Source organism: Geotrypetes seraphini, chromosome 7 (assembly GCF_902459505.1).
Source record: "Geotrypetes seraphini chromosome 7, aGeoSer1.1, whole genome shotgun sequence".
Lineage (NCBI taxonomy): Eukaryota > Metazoa > Chordata > Amphibia > Gymnophiona > Dermophiidae > Geotrypetes > Geotrypetes seraphini.
The window spans coordinates 82,366,402-82,390,813 of NC_047090.1; the positions used below are offsets into that span (position 1 = coordinate 82,366,402).

Consider the following 24,412-nt stretch of genomic DNA (forward strand, 5'->3'; position numbering starts at 1 on the left):
TGGCAAGATCCCAAGGAGATGAACAGTTTTGTGTGTTGCTTGTCCTAGGAATATGCAGTGGATTTTCCCCAAGCCATCCAAATAATGGCTTATGGACTTTTGTTTTAGAAAATTATCCAAACCTTTTTTAAATCCTGCTAAGCTAACTGCTTTCATCATATTCTTCAGCAACAAATTCCAGAGTTTAATTACACATTGGGTGAAGAAATATTTTCTCCTGTTTGTTTTAAATCTGCTACTTAATAGCTTCATTGCATGCCCCCTAGTCCTAGTATTTTTAGAAAGAGTAAACAAGTGATTCACATCTACCCTTTCCACTCCACTTAGTATTTTATAGACCTTTGTCACATCTCCCCTCAGTCATCTCTTCTCCAGGTTGAAGAGTCCTAGCCACTGTAGCCTTTCCTCATGGAGAAGTTATCCATCCCGTTTATCATTTTCGTTGCCATTCTCTATACCTTTTCTAATTCCACCATATCTTTGAGAATTGCACATACTATTTGAGGTACAGCCATACCGTAGACAATACAAAAGGCATTATATCATTTTCATCTCTGTTTTTCATTCCTTTCCTGATAATTCCTAAGATTCTATTTGCTTTCTTAGCCTCTGCTGCACATTGAGCTGAGGGTTTCAACATATCCTCACAATGACACCTAGATCCTTTTCCTGGGTGGTGACTCCTAACGTGGAACCCCTGCATCATGTAGCTATAGTTAAGTTTCCTCTTTCCCACAGGCATCATTTTGTACTTACTCACATTAAACTTCATCTGCCATTTTGATGCCCAGTCTCACAAGGTCCTCATTCCTCTTGCGATTTAACAACAATGTGTCATCAGCAAATTTAATTATCTCACTAGTTATTCCCATCTCTAGATAATCGATAAATATGTTAAATAGCAGTAGCCCCAGCATGGATCCCTGGGGATCCACATTATTTACTCTTCTCCATGCAAATATTGACTATTTAATCCTACTCTGTTTTCTTTATTTTCAAATTTATCAATACATATAATAGATAAAGCAATTAGCCTCCATATTACCCAAAATCCATACATATTCATCCAAAAGAAATCTGAGATATATAGCCCACTTCAAGGAAGAAATTTTCCCCACATATACAAAGAAATATAATAGATGAAAAAGAAAAAAAAGATCTTCCTAAAAAGAGTTTAATACAATGTTTCTCAACGCAGTCGTTGCATGCCCTCTTGTCAGGTTTTCAGGATATCCACAATGAATATGCATGAAAGAAATTTGCATATAATGGAGGCAGTGTTTGCAAATCAAGTTTATGCATATTCATTGTGGATATTCTGAAAACCTGACTGGTAAGAGGGTACTCCAGGATCGAGTTGAGAAACAATGGTTTAATACAATATTGGAGACCTAAACAGTTACAGACTAATCTTTAGCTATGCTTTACTGAACTTGAATTTGAAGAAAATTTTCCAATTGAATTGGGTCAATGAATATATAACTTTTTCCCCTGCCAGCCAAATTAAGCACTTAAAATGAAACCTTAAAAAAAAAAAAGTTTGCTCCTTTTTCAAGGACCTTACCTTTTAATCCTAAAAATTTCCTCCAACTGGGTGAAACATCCTACATCTGGTAAAATTTGTATCTCTTGCCCACAAAACATAGTACAGTAGGCTCTCAGTTATCTGGCACCCACGGGGATTTGTGGATGCCAGATAAGTACAGTTTCTGGTTGATTGAGAGCTACTTTTAAAAATAGGCATAACTACTGTCACTGCAGTCCTCCCACTCCAAACTCTCCCCACCCCTCAAGGCCACCATCGCTGCTACCCAACACTCCGAACTTCCCCCTCTAGGAGGCCACTGTTGCTGCTACCCAACACTCTAATCCCCCACCCTACCCCTAAGGCCACTGGCACTGCTTTCCTCCTTTCGCGCTGCTGTCCACCTCCTCACCCCACTGACCAGCACTCTGCTTACTGCATGCTGATACTGAAAGAGCCTGCCGCCTAAGTTCTAAGCTGGGCCAATGTGGGACCTTGAGCATCTGCGCACGCTCAAGGCCTTCCAGCTTCCACAGTTCCAGAACTTATGCCAGTACTTCCCCAAGGAAAGAAGGCAGGACTCTGGATAAGTTTGGTCGCAGCGCATTCCAGGGCTCTATGCTGGCAAATAGAATTTTAAACTACAATTTTTCCAAGACTGTTTTATTTGAAATCTCTCATCTAAAAGATGTTCCTTTATGATAATAATATACCATCAGAACATCTCCTTTCTTAGCAACATCTATTGAATGATCTCCTGGAGACCAGACAGTAATAATAATAGTTCATGGTACATTCTACATTTTGATGCTTTTGATATTGCCTCTCAAACCTCTGCATTCTCGATATTCATGCAAAGACAAACATTGCTAAGAATCTCAGATCTAGAAACCAGCATTCAAGACCGCCTTTCTAACATACCCTGTAAAGGGAATGATTTGTTTGGAGATTGTATAGAGGAGGCCACACAGAAAATCAAGAGTCACACTAGAAGTACCTTGTACTGTTAAGATATATCAGTTTACCATTAAGGTCAAAGAGTACTTCTTGATTGTTTCTCACAAATATTAACAGCTGTATATCATCTGCAAAGATGTGGAATTTGATGTTCCAAGACTCTAACAACTTCGCTAAATGGACCAGATATAAGATGAAGAGAATAAGTGATAACAGGGACTCCTGTGGAACTTCTGATTTGACAAATGTGGCAAGAGGGCATAGGATGAAGTAAAGAGGTGATAGGCTCCGGAGTAATCTAAGGAAATACTTTTTTACAGAAAGGGTGGTAGATGCATGGAACAGTCTCCCAGAAGACGTGGTGGAGACAAAGACTGTGTCTGAATTCAAAAGGACCTGGGATAAGCACGTGGGATCTCTTTGAGAGAGAAAGAGATAATGGTTACTGCAGATGGGCAGACTAGATGGGCCATTTGGCCTTTATCTACTATCATGTTTCTATGTGGAGTTGGCAGTGGAGGAGAAGGGCATAGATAGGAGGGACCTATAGCACCCTACTTACTCTCAATGAATCACATATAGTACCCACAGGTATTGCCCTATATGTTCGTGAAGAAGTAGAATCTGTGAGAGTGACTATGACAGAAGAGAAAGAGAAGGTGGAATCCCTCTGGATAAAGATTCCCAGATGCAACGATGCTGACACAAAGATTGGCCTTTACTACCAACCACCAGGACAGGGAGAGGAAACGGACTCGAAAATGATTGAGGAAATTAAACATGAATGCAAGACAGGTAATGTTGTAATCTTAGGGGATTTCAACTTTCCGGGGATAGACTGGGACCTGGGAACCTCAACTTGTGGCAAGGAGGCAATGTTCCTGGAGGTGCTAGGGGACTGCTTCCTGGAACAATTGGTGGGGGAACCAACAAGAGAAAACGCCACCTTGGACTTGGTCCTAAGCAGCATTATGGGGCCGGCTAAAGATGTAGAAGTCACAGTCCCGCTAGGGACGAGCGATCACAACAGGATCAACTTCAAACTCGATGTCGGGAAAGGGAAAGGCACTAAAGCCTCAACCACGACTTTAAACTTTAAAAGGGGAAGATACTAAAGAGGTTAAGGTAGCAATAAAATAAAAGAAAGACTCCTTCAAAGCATGGAAACGCACGAAAACAACCGAAACTATGAACAAACACAAGGATGATCAGAAGAAATGTCAGGGCGGTGAGGGATGCCAAAAAGGACTATGAGGAGAAAATAGCACAGGAGGCCAAAAACTTCAAGTCCTTCTTCAGGTACGTGAAAGGGAAAAAACCCGCAAAAGAGGCAGTGGGACCGCTGGACGACCAGGGAAGGAAAGGGTACATCAAGGATGACAAGCAAATCGCAGACAGACTAAATTCCTTCTTTGCATCTGTCTTTACAAAGGAAGACACTGCAACAATTCCAGAAGCAGTGAAAGTGTTCAAGGGAGCAACAGAGGACAGCCTTACCACAGTGGAAGTGGACTTGGATCAGATATACCACCAGATCGACAAACTCAAAAGTGACAAATCTCCTGGACCGGACGGAATTCGTCCGAGAGTCTTGAAAGAGCTAAAAGTGGAAATCGGTGAACTATTGCAGAAACTTGCCAACCTGTCGATCAAAACAGGACAGATACCGGACGACTGGAAGAAAGCGAACGTCACGCCGATATTTAAAAATGGACCAAGAGGAGTACCGGGCAACTATAGACCTGTGAGACTCACGTCGGTCCCTGAGAAGATGGTTGAGGCACTGATCAAGGACAGCATAACCCGGCACTTAGACACCCACGACCTGATGAGAGCCAGTCAACATGGATTCAGGAAGGGGAAGTCATGTTTGACGAAACTACTTCAATTTTTTGAGACAGTGAACAGACAAATTGATAGTGGAGAACCGGTGGATATTGTATACTTGGATTTTTCAGAAAGCGTTCGACAAGGTTCCACATGTAAGACTCCTCAGGAAACTGCAAGGCCATGGAATAGAAGGAGACATACTAAGATGGATAGGCAACTGGCTAGAGAACAGAAGGCAGAGAGTGGACATAAATGGGAAATTCTCAGACCGGGAGACTGTGACTAGCGGTGTGCCCCAGGGCTCGGTATTTGGGCCCATTTTATTTAATATTTTCATAAATGACCTGGAGGATGGAACATCTAGTGAGCTCATCAAGTTCGCAGATTACACAAAGCTATGTCGGGTAATCAAATCACAGAAGGGCAGTGAGGAACTCCAGAGCGACTTGAGCCGATTGGAAAATTGGGCAGATAAATGGCAGATGAAGTTTAATGTGGAAAAATGCAAAGTCATGCACTTAGGCAGAAAAAATAAGGAACATAAGTACAGTATGTCAGGTGCAACTCTAGGAAAAACCGAACAGGAAAGGGACCTTGGCGTATTAATCGATAGGACCCTGAAGCCGTCGGCGCAATGCGTGGTGGCAGCAAATAAGGCAAATAGAATGCTAGGCATGATAATGAAGGGAATCACGAGTAGATCGGAGAAAGTAATACTACCGCTATATAGAGCGATGGTCAGACCACACTTGGAATACTGCGTCCAGCACTGGTCTCCATACCTAAAGAAGGATTTAAAAGTACTTGATAGGGTGCAGAGACGAGCAACGAAGCTAATAAAGGGCATGGAGAATTTGGAATATGAGGAACGACTTAAGAGACTGGGATTGTTCTCCCTTGAGAAGAGGAGACTGCAAGGGGATATGATCGAGACTTTCAAGATACTGAAAGGAATCGACCAAATAGAGCACGATAAAAAATTATTTACAATGTCTAATGTGACATGGACAAGAGGACATGGACTGAAGCTAAGGGGGGACAGGTTCAGGACAGATATCAGGAATTTCTGCTTCACGCAACGAGTGGTGGACACCTGGAATGCTCTCCCGGAGGAGATAATTGCGGAATCCACCGTTCCAGGGTATAAGGGTAAGTTAGATGTACATCTCCTTATGAGTGGCTTAAGGTAACATAGGTAAGGTTAAGCTAGATGCACATCTCTTATGAGAAGCTTAGAGTATGGGGACTAATATTATGCCAGGGTATACCTGGTGGGGCCTCCGCGTGTGCGGATCGCCGGACTTATAAGAACATAAGAAGTTGCCCCCGCTGAGTCAGACCAGAGGTCCATCTTGCTCAGCGGTCCGCTCCCGCGGCGGCCCATCAGGACTTGATGGACCTAGGGTCTGTTCCGGAGATAGCACTTCTTATGTTATGTTCTTAAGTTATGTCTTCATTCACATCCACGTACACCAAATCCCAACCACAGAAAATGTAAAAAGCACTAACACCAATGATACTAAAACTTCACTCTCATGGGCCTATTACCCTCTGACCAATAAGTGTTGCAGATAGATTTTCTGAAATTAACAAGGTAATCACACTTCATCGCAAGTTCGGGTACCCACATATGGTATCAAATAATGTAAAAGAAATCCAGTGCTAAGCAATTTCACTGAATGATAAAATAGGAATAGAAATAAAATAGAATTAGTAAAAGTCCAGCATAGAAAAAAACAAACTCCACTCAGTTATCACACAAACATGGGGCAGCAATGTTCAATTGTCTCTGCATCTATAGTAAAAAGAGTAATACTGCTATCAAATATTCCAATAGACAGTAACCAAAGGAAAACCAAATGAGAAATAGAAAAGCAGAACACCACATAAAGGAGTCCTTTTCACATTCACTGAAGATATTGCCACATCAACAGGCACTTAATCAAAACTGTGTAGTAAATTACCCACAGTAGAAAATCAGCTTCCTGTGGCAGCTCCAAACCACTTCTGAAGCGCTGTGTTCGTCAACTCTAGTGATTCAAATATATTCACCTTTCCTTCGTACAAGACTCTCAGCAGGATACTGAAAGATAAATCGCACTTGACAGTCCACCAGTTGCTTGCATATGTTAAATGCCTGACATTGTTCAACCACTGTCAATGAGTAATTCTGAAAAAGTAAAATCCAATGATTCCCATAGTTGAATTCTTTCTTCTGCCTGTAGCATCAAAATATATATTCTTTGTGGGCAAAATTTAAAAGTTGAGTGATCACAACTCTGGGTTGATTAGTGTATGAACTCTGCTTAGCAAGTCGGTACATATGCTCAATTCACAGCAGGCTGAGATGTTCACTGTTAGGGAAACTCCATAGTCAGCCATTTTCCCAGAAATCCTATAAGCTCAGGTTCTTTGATTCAGGTGTGCAAACAAATTGGACGTTATTTCCACATGATCTATTTTCTATGTTGTCTAGCTTGGATTCATAACATGTGACCAGGCTTTGAATGTGCTGCAAATTTTCAAGCATGCCTTTCAGAGAATCCTCTGTTCCAGAGATTTGGGCTTCCAACTCACTCGACCATTAAAAACTGTTACTTATTGGTCCAACTGTTCCTTTATGGGGGCTAGTTTGCCTTGGATGGCTTTTAATTTAGTCCAGCATAGAATCTTGTGCCTCTCCCCCACCAGTCTCCCAATGCCATCTTAGTGTCTTACTGCACAGATAGAGTGGTAGACCTCATCTTATCCCTTTATCATCTTCCAGATTTTGTGGACATATCCAGCGACTGTTTACTTAGAAATTTGTCAATAGAGTTTCTAATGGTCAAAGAATCAAATAACCCGGGATAAAATTAATCGATAGCTTTTAAATGGTAAATTGAGTGAATGGACCGGGAGCTGAGGTGAGAGATTGCCTCTCAGCTCATCGTACCACGTGATCCCGCTGGATTTTAGAGATAAATTACAAATTACTAACAATAGCTCTGTCGGGAAATCTCATCCATGCAGTACATACAAGAACACCTATGAAATTTTCTTTTAGGAGGATTATTATTATACAAAGAAGAATGGGAAAGAGTCCTGAAAGCAGAAATAACTAGCTTTAGGAAATATTTGGAAGCTGTTATTTCTTAGAGTACTGACTGAAAGGGTATCCAAATTTTTGTATCTGCCATATTCACTCTTTTTAAAATGTGTTAAGAATTACTGATAATAATTATGCATTAAACTTTGCAGAAAGAGATTATACAGTATTTACCTTTTCCATCACAAAAAGGTTGTCTGCTTCTGTTCACTTAGGCATTTCCTTGAAACATACATTTTGACTAGAGGTGCCTAAACATCTTGAAAACTCTTGACATCTGCTTAAAGCTTTACTCTTATTTTCTTGAATTGCTTTTACAGATTTATGCTATAAAATTACTTTGCTCCATTTGTTAGGACCAGTTTCTTATCGAGCACTTTTTAATCTTACTAAATGAAATTACCATGTTGGGACCAGAGAATGAAAATTGACTGCTGTCCTATGTAGAATTTATAGAGTCAAATTTTAAGAACTCTTTCTTCAGCTTTACTTTTTTACATGCATGTTATGTACAGAAGATTTGATTTGTGTTTTATTTATATAGGAGCTGTTCCTATAATTAGATGTTCAAGAGGAAATGCAGCAGAAATGGTTGCTGTGGTAAGTATTTATAAAATACAAAAAGTGAAGTAAGGGTTATCATACTTTTTGTCTTTCTAAGCCTGGTTGAAACATTTTTTCTGATTACACAATCGGGGCTGGCTGTAGAGTATGGTGAGCAGAGCAGTCACCTAAGGCACTACTAGCAACCTCAGACATCTGCAAGTTCTGGGCACAGAGTGGTTCCATTCTAATCCAACCCCTGCTTACCCCATCCATAAAATGTGAACTGGGAGTGCTACAGGCAGAGTGGATTTGATTTAAATCACTAGTCAGAAAGACTTGATTTAAGTCATGGTTTTCTCATTGTATTCACTTCCACTCAGTACTGCCCAAAAAAGGAATATTTGCTTTTCAACTTTTTATTTCTTCATAACAGCTGTATCAAAATGACGGTAACATGCAGTAATAATAACATGTATTTTTGCTCTAATATGACAATTCCTCAAGGCAGACTTTAAGAAATATGATGAAATCAAAACATTTACCAACCTGAAGATCCTGCCTGTTAAAACATGTTCCTTTTTTCATCTTCATTAAAGCACTTCTCATGTTTTTTCATTTGGGTCACCAGGCCTTGCATTTCTTTGTTGCAGTGTTTACATTTTGCACGCATGCCTGCCTTACCCATAGGGAGAGAAATTTCAAGTTAGAGAGTGGGTCAAACCGGTGCCTACCCTCTAACCTTACCCTACTACTGTCTCCATTGCTCATGATCATTAAAAGATCCTACTATACTCCACAATAGAACTGGTTGACCAGACCCAAGCTCCCATATTCTTGTCTGGCAATGTGTCTTTCCAGCCCAATATCAGCAATACCAGTGGTCATTGGCCATGGGAGGTAAGTGACCTAGGTGAACTCCGCAGGAAAAAGGCTATCATCCAGAAACAATGTTTAATCCCAATCCCCCCAACTAAACCACAGCTATTCCATTACATACTGCACTGATAAACGTAAGATCTGTCAACAAGATTTTCCTATTACACAACCTTCTGTTGGACCACAAATATGACATACTCCTCATTACCAAAACCTGATTACTAGACAATGATGTACTACCATTGGCCAGCTCTGTCCAGAAGGTTACCAAGCCTTTGCATCATCACAGCTGGATAAAAAAAGGAGGGGGAGTAACTGCCATTAAAAGATCTCAGATAGCCCCTTGAATTACAAATCAAATCACTTTTGAGGGTTTGGAATGCCTGACCTCCATAGCTTTGACAAGAAAAGTGTCTTTGTTCTTGTATATAGAGCTCCCCACCAAGTATCTTAAAAAACCCACTAGGTCTCATAGGGAAACTAGTCCTATCCCACCAACTTATCTGGATCTTAGGAGACTTTAACTTTTCTGAATTCCCTAATGTGACTGGACTGACACTTGACTTTGTCAACACCTTATATGACCTTGGCTTCATCTAGACAATCTACTCCCCTATCACTCCTTGGACCACACCCTGAACCTAGTATTTGTACTAAACAAATCATCACATCCCAATTCAAGCAATGAAGCCATAACACTAGTGCCCTGGTCCAACCATCACCTCATCACTTTCAACAGCAAAATAGTATCAGGGAGAGACACCCCTCATCCACTCCTCAACCTATGTCTTGGCGGAGCCATTGTCCGCGCTCTTCAACCTCTCCCTTAGTACAGGCAGCGTCCCGTTGGACTGGAGGACGGCTAACGTCATTCCACTCCACAAGAAAGGCTCAAAGATGGAGACAGCAAACTACAGACCAGTGAGTCTAACATCGATAGTGAGCAAACTAATGGAAACTCTAATCAAACACCAATTAGATAAGATCCTGGATGAGGAGAATCTACGGGATCCCCGACAACATGGATTTACTAAGGGGAGATCCTGCCAATCCAACCTGATCAGCTTCTTTGACTGGGTAACGGGGAAGCTGGATATTGGGGAGTCCCTGGACATCGTGTACCTGGACTTTAGCAAAGCATTCGATAGCGTACCACACCGCAAGTTACTGAGCAAGATGAGTTCTATAGGATTAGGTAACACATTGACGAAATGGGTTGGGAGCTGGCTTGGAGGTAGGCTCCAAAGGGTGGTGGTGAACGGCACCCCCTCCGAAATGACGGAGGTGATTAGTGGAGTACCACAGGGCTCAGTCTTGGACCCAATCCTATTCAACATCTTTATAAGAGACTTGGCAGAAGGGCTTCGAGGTAAAATAACATTATTCGCCGATGACGCCAAACTGAGTAATGTAGTGGACAAATGCACAACAGACGAAGATTCAGTGCCCGACAACATGATGCACGACCTACTCCTACTGGAGCGATGGTCTAGGGCACAGGTGTCGAAGTCGGTCCTCGAGGGCCGGAATCCAGTCGGGTTTTCAGGATTTCCCCAATGAATCTGCATGAGATCTATGTGCATGCACTGCTTTCAATGCATATTCATTGGGGAAATCCAGAAAACCCGACTGGATTCCAGCCCTCGAGGAGGGACTTTGACACCCCTGGTCTAGGACATGGCAACTCAACTTCAATGCCAAAAAATGCAAAGTTATGCACCTGGGCAGCCAGAATCCATGCAAGTCTTATACCCTTAATGGCGAGATCCTAGCAAAAACGGTAGCAGAACGAGACTTGGGGGTAATCGTCAGTGAGGACATGAAGTCTGCCAATCAAGTGGAGCAGGCTTCGTCCAAGGCAAGACAAATCATGGGCTGCATACGAAGGGGTTTCGTCAGTCATAAGGCGGAAGTCATTATGCCATTGTATAGATCCATGGTGAGGCCCCACCTGGAATACTGTGTGCAATTCTGGAGGCCGCATTATCGCAAGGATGTGCTGAGACTGGAGTCGGTGCAAAGAATGGCCACCCGGATGGTCTCGGGACTCAAGGATCTACCATACGAAAAACGGCTTGACAAATTACAGCTATACTCGCTCGAGGAGCGCAGAGAGAGGGGGGACATGATCGAGACGTTCAAGTATCTTACGGGCCGCATCGAGGCGGAGGAAGATATCTTCTTTTTCAAGGGTCCCACGACAACAAGAGGGCATCCGTTGAAAATCAGGGGCGGGAAACTACGAGGTGACACCAGGAAATTCTTTTTCACTGAAAGAGTGGTTGATCGCTGGAATAGTCTTCCACTACAGGTGATTGAGGCCAGCAGCGTGCCTGATTTTAAGGCCAAATGGGATCGGCACATGGGATCTATTCACAGGGCAAAGGTAGGGGAGGGACATTAAGGTGGGCAGACTAGATGGGCCGTGGGCCCTTATCTGCCGTCTATTTCTATGTTTCTATTGCCATCATCAAATGAACACCTGATACTGACTGTGGCTCTACCAGCTATTGAATCAGGCCTAAAACTATCGGAGAATAACACAGACTAACAATCCATAACAGATTCTGTGGAAAACGGGAATGCAAGGGTCCGTAGACTCTATGAAAGCTTGGCGATCACATAAACTTGCAAAACCAGCAACAGAAACTTCTCCACATGGATTAACCCAAATCTAAGGATCCTGAAAAGAAAAGTATGGAAAGCGGAGAGAACCTGTTGTAAGTCAAAATGCCCGGCTGACAAAATGCCTGGAAACTGTTAGTATCAAAACAAGAATATTATTCTCAGCTTACCTCTAAATTCCGAAGTAGATCCAAGGGCATCTTCTCCCTAAGAACTTCTTGTCAGCAGCCCAACGGAACACTCAGAACCTATCTGTTGGGGTAGACCCAGAAGCCCTCTCTTCCTTCCTTCTTTCAGGGTAAGATTGACAACATTTGAATTAACCTAGACAAAGTAACAATCCCATCTGTTGGGGAACTGCAATGTATGTCTCAGTGCACCAAAAGTTCTCCCACAGCCCTCGATCATTTTTGCAAAATCTCTTTAGATAACTAGAAACAACACAAGACTCATTGCACCTAATAGCATCCACCTTTCACCCCTTTCTACCCTTGCTCCTGAAGTCTGTGAAGGGTTCCTTCTTGAGCTAAATCCTACCCCTAGTTAATGCCTCACTGTAAAAGGGTGAAGTACCTGCTGCCTGGAAGTTAGCAGTGATTAAGCCCCTACTGAAGAAACCAACACTAGATCCCAACTTACTTACCAACTATAGACCAGTATCAAACTTATACTTCCTATCCAAACTCCTGGAGAAAATTTGTCCTAAAACAGTTAACTGAATTTGTTGATAGTCAAAACGCCTTGTCCACACTTCATTCTGGCTTCACAAGATTCCTTCCATAGTACTGAAACAGTTTTACTCATTATAATTGACTGCTGGAAATATTTGGACAAAGGTGAAGATGTACTACTCGTATTATTAGACCTGAGTTCAGCTTTCAACACATTAGACACAATATCCTGCTATCTAAACTTACCTAGATTGGGATTAGAAACCATGCACTTTGCTAGTTCAGATCTTTTCTGAACCAAAGACAATAGTGTGTTCTCATGAACTCCACCCTCTCAAAACCAAGAATCTCAAAATATGATGTACTCTAATGAGCCCTATTATCCCCACTACTATTTAACCTTTACATTAGACCAGCCATTGAGAGTGCCTCTAAACATGGAATCCACATCCACTCATTTGTGGACAGGATCTAACTGTATTTCCCTCCAGGGACTCTCAACTAGGTAAACTACGATTGAGATTAAAGCTTGGATGACAACAAATAAATTACAACTAAACTCTTCTAAAACTGAGCTTCTATGGGTCCACAGAGATCCCTGCCAATTGCCTCGTCCTTCCCTTGCCTAGGATAACTCCACTCGAATCCAAAGACCAAGTATGTAGTTTAGGCATTATACTGGATGCTAGTCTGTCCTGTCAAATCTCGAAAGTAGTGTTCACTTCCTTCTACTATTTGTGACAGTTGAAACATCTTCAAAGATACTCCTCCAAAGCATACTTCACCCAGCTACTGTATCCTTTTGTCCTTTCTCATGCAGACTACTGTAATAGCTTATTTGCAGACCTACCAGACAAACAGCTATGCTGATTACAGAGAGTTGAAAAATGCCACAATGAGGCTTTTGAAAAACCTTGGCCCGTTCGACCACATCTCCTATTGAAGATAGCATTCAAACAATACAATGGCATAGCTCCCCCACTGTGTGATGGGAAAGCTTCCCTACAAGGCCACTCCAAACCCAACTAGAACCCCCCAATCTGCATTCCACCAGTGACCCTTCTCCACCTCGAAATCGCCTGGAAATGATAATATTCCCATAATATGACAAAACTGTGACAACTCCCTCTTCCCACCAGAACAATATACAATTTATTACCTTTCTGAAAATCCATGAAAACTCTCTGTCGATGCCTAACAAAATGGGACACTTTATACAAATTCTCATACATTGTGGGTTGCCACAGTCAAATGCCATGGATGTTGTCTATTAATCTTTTGCTTATTGTCCACTCACTGCTTAATATACTAAAACCTAATGTGGATATACCTGTGTAACCCATTCTCCTGGGGAAGACGGGCTAGAAAACCAATACATACATAAATAAATTAAAATACAGTAAAACCTTGGATTGCAAGACAAGCAAAACATTTTATTAAATTTTAACTTGATATACAAGCAATGTCTTGCAATACAAGTACATATAGTATACACACATCACAACTGAGCCGATGGTTCTTTTCTCTCTGACACTGCGTGTAGCGATTCTTCTAAACTAGCAAAGTCTTGCAGTACGAGTACATACAGTATACACGCATCACATCATCACAATTGAGCCAATGGTTCTTCTCTCTCTGACGCTGCGGGAGAGTAGTGACTATTCTAAACGAGCGAGGTCTTGCAATACGAGTACATATAGTATTTTGTATTAAAGTTTTTGGGTTGTGGAACGAATCGTCTGAGTTTCCATTATTTCTTATGGGGAAATTCGCTTTGATATGTGAGTGTTATGGATTACAAGCATGTTTTTGGAATATGCTCGCAAACCAGGGTTTTACTGGATTCCCAAACTGGGTCTCTCTTACAACCTTCCTTCAAGGAGACAGGCTATACACAAGACTTATGGAGTACTCTGCTCAAAAATTTTCACTTTAATTTTTTACTGTTTGCCCTTCCCTCCTCACATGAAGCTCCTTGTGCAGATATTTAAACAGTACTTAAGAGGTAAGGTATTGATTTCTGTGTACATCGATTTGAAAAGGAACAATGGGGCCAAGGTCTTTTTCTCAACTCTATATTTTATAACAATTTTGCTGTGAAGAAGCAGCATGTTATCACTGCAGACACATTTATAGTTTTGAGAAATACAAAACCAAGCATCTGAGAGGAGAGTGTAAGGTACAGTAGTTAGAGCTACAGACTCAGCACCCTGAGGTTCTGGGTTCAAATCCCATGCTGCTCCTTGTGACCCAGGGCAGGTACATTAGATAAAGTATGAGCCCATCGGGACAGATAGGGAAAAATGCTTGAGTACTTGAATGTAAACCACTTATGTTTATTCAAATTTGATATACCACTGAATCATATTCAAATTTTACAGGTACTTAAAGCATTTTCCCTATCTGTCCCAGTGGGCTCACAATCTATCTAATGTACCTGGGATAGTGAAGGATTAAGTGACTTGCCCGGGGTCACAGGGAGCAGTGCCTGTGGCACTATGAATGGATTAATGGAATTCATTTATCAAAAACTGTAAACATTGAATGAATATACAGCCTCATGCTACATAATTAAAATTGAATCCTTATTTCATGATGAATAATTTTTGGACTATGTTTCTTAATTTGAAAACTATTTTTAGATGCATTTCTCTTCAAAAAAGCATTTTATTTAAAAAATCAGATTTAAATTAAAAAAATTGTTTGTTTTTAACTTGAAAAATGCTTTTATTAAGATAGCAAAAGAAAAGTTACAGCAGTACAGAAGATTGCAAATAATGCTTAACTGGTTGATAAGGAAACAAATCCCGAGGGAGTAATTGATATCTATCCTGAAGCTGGGGAAAGGGCCATATTCTTCCATTTGCTGTATCCCAAAACTGCCCTATACACACTAGACCCTTAGCCTCTCACGCAGCGAACATCCCCTTTGCTCTACTGGATGCAAATTCAGCATTGTGTCTCGGGGTAAACCAGGAGTACCTTCGCCCCTCCAAAAGAAAATGCCTAATTGTCCTCCACACTCTCAAGGTGATCATCACAGATGACCGCCACACTCTTCCCTGGCAGCCAGGGAAAATGGAGGAGAGGGGTATCCTCCCTAATTCTTCCTGTTCAATGGTTACCCAAGGTTTACAATCCTGAGCTTGCCACTCATTCAGAGCCTGCAGTTGAGCAGCTTGATAATACTTCACTACATGGGATACTGCCAATCCACCTTCACATTTTCTCAAACACAGAACTTTCATTCCCACCCGGGAGTGTTTATGTGCCCAAATAAAGCTCAATATGCACCACTGCAGACCCTCCAAAATAGACCTGCATACCCAAAGGGGTACAGTCTGAAAAAGAAGTTGCGGAACAACCATCTTCATCACTTCAATGCACCCTATCCCAAAAAATACTTTCCCTTCCATCTATCCAATGTCTTTACGAATGCGATTGAACAAGGGTGTGTAATTTAAGTCATAGAGATTAGCTCCCAAGGATCCAAAAAAGACACCCAAATACTGCATGGTCGATTTTACTCAATGAAACAGGAAAGTAGCCCTCATAACTGTAACAAAGTCATCTGGAAGATTAACATTCAACAGCTCAGATTTATTAAAATTGACTTTAAACCCCGAGACCATGCCATGGGTGGTAGGCTCCCTTGATATCGCTGCCAGTATCACACCCTCTCTGCAATCATAGTCATAAATCGAAATCCTCCCATAATAGAACCACCTCACATACCTCACCCACTGTTGGTCAAAGAGCCCCCCCCTCGCAAACACTTCCACATGCATGCCAGCCATACATACTCCATAGGAGCAATACAAAAGCGCACAGTGTCCAAGAAGACACTCAGAAATAGAAATCCAATATAGCCTGCTCAGAATAAAGTCTTCTTGGTGCACAGAGAAAAGGCACTGGCTCAAGATTGTCCTGCCGCTTGACTCAAAGTCGGTCCCACTGAAGAACGTGTCCCACGCTCCACTCGCTGCCAGCAAAATCTCACTAGCCTTTGTCGGGCAATGCCATGCCTGGCGTTATCCACTCCCTCAGCTGGAACCGTGATGCCCTCTCTCTGCAGCCGATCTTTGGCCTCCTTCAGGGTGGAAACTCTAGTATATGCTGCATTAAAAGTCCATCCATATTGAACATTCGCTCGGGCCAGTGCCTAGGTCACCATTTTAAAGGAGAGCTACTTCTACAGTGTAGTTGCAGTCAGGTTTTGAAATAACTCCAACCGATGGCCCTCCCAAGTGACCGTGTCTAACTCCCTGGCTCTCCCCAAAAGACGATCCTTAAAGGTGAAGCTCTGGAGGCAGACCACCAAATCCCTGGGTTGCTCTGTAGGACGAAGTTCAAGGGCTCGATGGACCCCCCTCAATCCCTAGATCAAGGGCATCATCCTGGAGGAGCCACCATATCAGCCTGGTGACCACCTCCCTTGCATCCCAGTAGGCCCTAGTATTAGGCACACCCCGCACCCTCAGATTATTTCTGCGGGTACAGTTCTCCAGGTCCTCTAGTTTGTCAAACAGCACCTGGAGCTCAGATCGCATGTCTTCTAAGCCGCACTGCGTGCTCACCACCATCTCCTCACTTGTATCGATTCGGGTCTCCACTGTATTGACATGGGCCTCCATTTCAGCCAGATCTGATCTTATCTCTTGTAAGGCTTCCCACACCTGGGTCCACTCCCCACCGCTGCAATGTCCTCTTTCACCTCAGTGAGCCACTCCTTCAGATCCGCTTTAGTCAACAACTCTGTGTTATGTGTGCGATCCGACTCCAGACTGAGTGCGCCACACATGACATTGGCTGTCTGTTCTTCCTCCGTTGTCTCCACATCATGTGGTGCCCGGCCCGAAGATTTCTCACTAGTGCAAGAGACCGCGCCTTCACTGATCAACTTCTTTTTTTCTAGCCATTGGTGCTGAGACACTCCAGCAACAGTGTCCTGGAAAACTGCTCAAATAAACTCCTTCAGAGAATATGCTAGGGCTTCAATCGGAGCTCAGCACTTAAGCTCCCATCTTTACTGGTGACATCACTTCCTTTCAAAACAAACCCTGATTTTTACTTGAGTTTTATCCATCCTGACTACTGGATATCTTGAGTGACTGTCCTATGGGCAGCTATGAAAAGGACATATTCAGCAAAGGGGGACATGACATCTAGTATGATTTGGGAGGGGTTCTGTTGACACTCCTGTGCAAGGTAGTACTGGCCCTGCAAACTCCTTGCCATTAACTAGTCATGAGGAGAATAAAAGTCCTGAATTTATAGAGCACAATATTCAAAAAGCACTTAGATATTGGATAGGATTTGTCTCTGCCTAAATTTAGGTGTGGATGCCCTTATTCTGTAACTACATGCATAACTTAAAGGAATGCCCCTGATCCGCCCATTTCCATTCCCCCTTTTTTGACTCGTGTATAATTTAGTTGTTGATCTCGCACCTAAATTTACACATGCAAGATATAATTGATTCTATTTGGCACCAATTATTGTTGCTAATTAGCTGCTTGTTCAATTACATCGCACACGCAAATCGGGTATGTACTCAAATTTGTGTGCACAATTTTCAGAGCTTTTTATAGAATTAAGGGGGATAATCAGCTTATGAATATGTACTACACATAGAGTTAAGAGAGCATGGTCCATAGTTTATTATTGAGAAAGACATGGGGGAAGCCACTGCTTGCCCTGGATTGGTAGCATGGAATGTTGCTACTCCTTGGGTTTTGGCCAGGTACTAGGGACCTGGGTTGGCCACTGTGAGAACGGGCTACTAGGGTTCTGACCCAGTAAGGCTATTCTTTTGTGCTTATGTTAGGATGTTCTGGAGCCTTACCATCTATAGTTTCCAAGTTTTATTAAAATTTACTATCCCGCGCCTTGGGAAAACCTTCAGGGCGGCTTACAGTCTAAAATACATACAACAGGTACAATAAAATCATAATTAAACATAACGAATAGAAATAACATGGAGGCGAGGGGGAGGAACTTAATAATATAATAGAAAAGAAAAAGGGGAGAAAACATAGGAAGGTTCCATTTTACTTGATACCCTCAGCGCTGTATGTTGAAGAGGGAATTAGTATGCATCCACAGAAAGGAATGTTTTCAGGTCTGTTTTGAATTTATCAGTGGAAGTTAGTGATTGTAATAAATTCCAGAGCTTTGGGTATTGACTACAAATATAGCATCCCTAATATGTTTGTGAACTATTTTCCTATATGTATAAATTTATACAGATAAGCACTGATATTCAATCCTTAGCACTGATATTCAATCCCTATTCATATAGCTTATTCATTTGAATTGGACACAGAATTGGAGATAACTTGTGATATCCAAACAAAATGTCTAAGCAATACATATAGCTCTGATAAAAGTCCTGATATTCTCTGTTTTTATGTATAACATTTAGTTATACTTGTATATTTGGTTGTGCTCGCTGTGTGTACCTAACATTCTATTTGCGCAGCAGCGGCAAAGAAAGCAAAATGTTAGGCATGATAAAGAAAGGAATCACGAGTAGATCGGAGAAAGTTATAATGCCGCTTTATAGGGCAATGGTCAGACCACACTTGGAATACTGTGTCCAATATTGGTCTCCCAACCTAAAGAAGGATATAAAACTGCTGGAGAGGGTGCAGACACGAGCAACGAAGCTACTAAAAGGTATGGAGAACTTGGAATACGAGGAACGACATAAGAGACTGGGATTGTTCTCCCTTGAGAAAAGGAGACTGCGAGGGGATATGATCGAGACTTTCAAAATACTGAAAGGAATCAACAAAATAGAGCAGGAAAAAAAATTATTTACAATGTCCAATGTGACACGGACAAGAGGACATGGACTGAAGCTAAGGGGGGACAAGTCCAGGACAAATATCAGGAAGTTTTGCTTCACACAACGAGTGGTGGACACCTGGAATGCTCTCCAAGAGGAGGTTATTGCGGAATCCACCATTCTAGGATTTAAAAGCAAACTAGATGTACATCTCCTTACGAGAGGCATAGAGGGATATGGGTGACTAAAATTACACCAGGTGTATACCTGGCTGGGCCTCAGTGTGTGTGGATCGCCGGACTTGATGGACCGAAGGTCTGATCCGGAGATGGCAGTTCTTATGTCAAAGTATGCCATCTACTGGTGATGGGGGATCCAATGCTTTCTCAAGTTAAGCAAATTTAAAGTTATTTCAAGCATTACCAGCAGCATATGTAGAATAACAATTCAATCCACTTTAAGGCACTCACTTTTTAATCCCAAGTATAACCTCTATATTCACAGCATCTAAATCACTCTGGATTCATTTCTTTACATATCGCTTTCTGACAGACTTCAGTGGTGTCGCTCCAGGGTCAAATCTCTCATAGCCCTAAGCTTCATACACCCACATCATTATCAGTCCCCACCTTTATATTCACTTTTATATTAACCTTGTATTTTTAAAAATGTATAGTTAAATTCAACTTATTTTAACATGTTGACAGCTTTATAGCCACTTCCAATAACCAGGGGGCGTTACCTGTGTCTGACAAGCATATGATTTTCCATTACTGACTTTGACAAGGACGACTCCTTGGAAATATATATATATATAATATTTTTTTATCACAAAAAGTTCAACATCGTAAAACTTACTACCTTTCATAACCCCTAATCTTATAATTTTCCTCTTAATATATCACTCACTATTTTGCCACATTCGCCATTTTCCCCACTATACTACCGGTAAAGATAGTGTTGGGGTCTTTTACAGCCCTATTTAAAGGGACCATAGCTCCTCCCCTTCAACTCAACAATTCAAAGCATATGAGTCACTGTAATTGCTCTTTTGTACTACCAGCAACTTTGTGCAACATTAAGTTTTCAGCCTAAAATCACTGTTTATGATTGCTATTTTTTGTCTGCTGGATTGAACAATAAATGGTGAAGTTTTTTGCCTATGATAGATGGTATGAAGCAGAACAAGAGGATCTCAGCTCCCTTCATTGGGCACATTAGAAAGGGTTCTGTGTGCCTTCTGAGGCTTTTTTCACCTAGGTTTTCTCTGTGATTATTAGTACATATATACCAGTTTACTGGAGTGCGGTTTATCGCGTCTCCCTTCATATTTGCGGGGGTTAGGGGCACAGCTCCCTCATGAATATTTTTAAAATTGCGACTAACTTTAGGGCCCCCACCCTGACTCCCTCCTGCCTCCTGGACCCATCCACAGCTTATCTTTAAAGCCCTAGCAGTGAAGCGTGGCAGGAGCGATCTTCTATGCTCCTACCCCATGCAGATCCGCTATCAAAAATTGCTGTCTTATGAGACCAATTGAACTCATGAGACCAATGCGGAAACTTGAGGCAGCCATTTTTTATATCAAATCTGCATGTGGCAGGAGCCTAGGAATATCACCCCTGTCCCGCTTCACCATCAGAGCTTTAAAGGTAAGCTGTGGAGGCGGGAGGGAGACTGCTTGTTTGGAAACTCACAAATAACTGAATTTGTGAATCCCAAAACCATGAATATGGAGGAAGAGGTGTGTGTCGGGGTGTATGGGTGTAATATACACAGCGCGTGCACACACGGGGAAATTAGTAAAGTGGCTTAAATAATGAGCTTTAACAAGCTCATAATTAAAAAAAAAACAAAAATTAATTGGGCGATAGGTACCTATCTTAAGCGTGATTCTATAAAAGATAGGTGCTTAGTGGCGCTAACACCAAAGTAGGCATGTTTAGGGGTGGTGAAAGACTTAGATGCCACTAGGCCTACATTACAGACACCTAAGTTCTAAGTTAGGCACAGCTGAGTGTGATTCTGTAATGTAAGTGTGATTGACGCAATAGGCACCTAACTTTAGGCGCATATATTTTTAGGTGCCAATTACATAATCTGACCCTTACTGTATATATGGTACTTCAATATAAAATGTAGGGGGAATGTTAACTTGAATATAAACCAAGAGTTATATTTCATTTTTAATATTTTTTTTTTTATTATCTTTGCAAAGGGAACATACAACCAGAAGTGGGGAGAGCATAGAAAAAAAATATATAACAGCCAGGAATTCCTCCCCTCCTGCTGCTGCCACTTCCACCACCACCTCCCCCTCCCCCAAACCAGAAGAGTTCCTACTTCCTTCTTCTCTCCCCCTCCTCCTTAATAGATGAAACTACTCTCCTGGACCCATTCATAGATTTCCCTAGGCCTGCTGTTACCCCCTGTTGGTCTAGTGATGATCCCTACTTGTTCTTGCCTATGACGTCTGTGTACTTCTAACAGTAGTCTTGCAAGATTGCTGCTGGAGGTTGTGACAGCCATTTTAGGTTTGGAGCCAGTATGGGTGGTTGCAGCTCGGAGACATTGTGATGACTGCCAAGCTTGGTAGGAGTTCTAGTCATTAGAGGAGGGGGATCTTCAGCCGGTAGGTGTTGGGCACCCTGCCAGCTAAGGAATTTATATTTTGAGTTGGAGAGGGATTCTGGGGAAAGAGGAGGATGGGAAGAGTTGGGGGGGGGGGGTTTAGAAAGAAAATGTTGTTCTATCCCCTTTGGGCTCAAGCCCAAACAAAATTGGTGGTCTGGTTATGCTACCAGTATACATGATGAACAAAAGACAAACAAGCCTTCAAATAATTTGGCTGGTGGTTGGCTGGATCATAGAGTTACTCAATAATTTATTCACTTGATAAAAATGATCGCTTAAACATTAGGTACTTTGAAGTTCATTAAATGCCATTATGGATTGATAGTGTACGTACGTTCATACATATGTACTTGGGTGTTTTGAAAAGTTTGGTAAAAAAGCAAGTTAATAATAATAACTTTATTTTTGTATACCACAATACCACAAACAGTTCAGAGCGGTTTACAATACAAGAGACTGTACATATACAGCGAAGATACAATGCAAGAGAATGTACAATGCAGTGTGGGTAGTTTACAATGCAAGAGACTGTGCATGTACAGCGAGGATACAATGTAAGAGAATGTATAATGCAGTTGAGAGCAGACACTAAAGAAATTTATCAAAGAGGTAAGATTTGAGAGATTTTCTGAAGGATGAGTAGGATGGAGCAGATGAGATGAGGGTAGTCAGGCAGTCAGTCCATCTGCCAGCTTGGAATGAGAGAGTTTTGTTAAGGAATCTTTTGTAGGTGCATCCCTTTGGGGTTGGGTAGGTAGGTTAAGCACCATAGTCTCCTATGAAAAAAACAGAAGTTCGCTGAATTAAGTATATAGCCCTTGATGGAGACTGTTATTTAACTTTTTTACCAAACTTTTCAAACCACCCTCATATGTACATATATACACAGACTACGGCAAAAAAAGAAAACCTACTTTAAAGACCACATTGTACTGGTCTTACCACAAATCCAACAAAAAACAGAACAAAAGCAAACCCTAAAGGCAGAAAATTAACCAGCCTCAAATCAACTGACCAACCATTAAAAAAAAAAAAAAAATCCCTTAGGCAAAAAATTAAATATATGTGGCTTTCCAGAAGTCAGCAGATTGCTTCATATTCAGGCTTGCTTCATATTCAGGGCTAGCTTCTCAAAACTTTGTGGTAAAAACCGATGGGCCGACATCACAGCTGTTGTTGTAGTGATTTCAAAAAGGTGAGTCAGGAGGGGCCTTAAGCAACCTGAGCCAATCAAAGCCTTAAGCCTCTCCCCAGCATATTCCAGGATGCACCGGGAAGGAGAAGGCCCACCATTTTGTAAGAGACGGGCATGCCAGCTGGAGCAAGTAGGTGTCCCTCCATCCAGATTTCCTGAATAAGGTAGGGAGGGGCAGGCAGGGGTGGGGGCGTTAGGAAATGGAGGGAGAGAGTGAGCATCTCTCCCACTGTGGGGGGTGTAGAATCAGGGGCATGAGGGGAGTTGTCGGGGGAGGGAGTTGTTGGGCAACTGGGAGAGTGGGCATATCTCTCGTTGCGGGGGGTGTAGAGTCGGCATGGGGGCATTGTCGGTGGGAGTGAGGGGTTGATGATGATGGGAGAAAGTGGGCATCTCTCCCGTTGAGGGTAGGTGTAAAGTTGGGGGGCACAGGGAGTTGTTGGGGGGGTTGGGCAACAGCAGGAGACAGTGGGTATCTCTCTTGCCAATCAATTTGGGGTTGGTTTGTTTGTTTTTTTATTTTAATTTGCATGGGGGGGGGTGGAGCTGTCAAACCTTACTTTTTTGTCAGGCACTGATCAGAAAGTAAGGCTACGACAACTCAGACCTGTTGGCAAATGTGGCACAGTGAGGTTAGGGAATCACTTGGCAATGATAGAGAATTGCTCGGAGAGCTCATTTTAATATTAATGACCTCATACTATATTTGCATGGCAGTATCAGAGAGTGCTAGAAAACTCGGAAAGACCATGCTACTAAGCTGTTTTGATATACGCCGCTAAAATACATGCACGCTAAACCGGCTGGAATCGGTTTAGCAACTGCGTTAAAGGCAACATTAAATTTTGAGAATCTGGTCCTCAGTTGTAAAGGAGTGAAAGTGACCACAGGAAGGCAGCTTAAAAATATCAATCAGGTTATATAACAGACTTAGTTGAATTTCTAAAGTGACTGAACATTCTACTCTCTGCTTTGTATGTCTCAATATTCTGCAAGCTATACTATAGAACTATAGTTTGGGTGGGAGAATGCAGTAGAAGGAGTTTACTAGCAGGCTAGTCAGTACTTATGCACTTTTTAGTGAGAAATATTAATTATGTCTCATGATTTGTTTTTCATGGTTCACTCGAAAAATCAAAATGATTCAGGAAATTTCTTAACATATGCTGACATGATCAAAACTTCTGATATTTTTTTTTTCATTTGAGAAACTGGATAAGAAACTGCGAGAGAACCTGAGAGATGCGAGGAATAGCCTTTTCACAGGTGATACAATGAGCGCTGGACAGTTCAGGTATGAGCTTAAAATTTATAAAATAAGATTCAGTACAAATAAACACAAAAAATTTTCAATTTTTAAATCCAGGTCTTGCTAGCAAAATATTTGAAGATATTCTGGACACGCATGTTAATTAAAAGAAGGCTTTAGTGCTGAAATTCAACAAAAGTTTAGGTTAATTATTTGTTGTGATCCTGAGGAAGATTAGGGAAAAATAACCTTTTGTTACTTGAAACCAGTGACTTTTCAGCTTTTACCTTGCCTAGGTCCTATTGGTGAGGGTATATTGTGGTTTCTAATTCCCCCTGAATCTTGCTTATCCTTATTAATTACGGTCTCTCTGATACATAGAGCAATCCATCTGGCGTGCCACAAGGTTCACCATTATCCACACTA

The 24,412-nt window shown here is 41.8% G+C and overlaps 1 protein-coding gene across 3 annotated transcripts in view; it reads left to right on the forward strand.

Annotated features, from left to right (window-relative positions):
• Nucleotides 1-24,412, forward strand: part of SCFD1 (sec1 family domain containing 1) — a 248,396-nt gene that overhangs the window by 76,432 nt on the left and 147,552 nt on the right. For all 3 annotated transcript variants that reach the window (XM_033952477.1, XM_033952475.1, XM_033952476.1), the window contains exons 8-9: nucleotides 7,945-8,000; nucleotides 23,946-24,031. In XM_033952477.1, coding sequence (XP_033808368.1) covers nucleotides 7,945-8,000; nucleotides 23,946-24,031 — 142 coding nt within the window. The remainder of the gene's footprint in view (nucleotides 1-7,944; nucleotides 8,001-23,945; nucleotides 24,032-24,412) is intronic.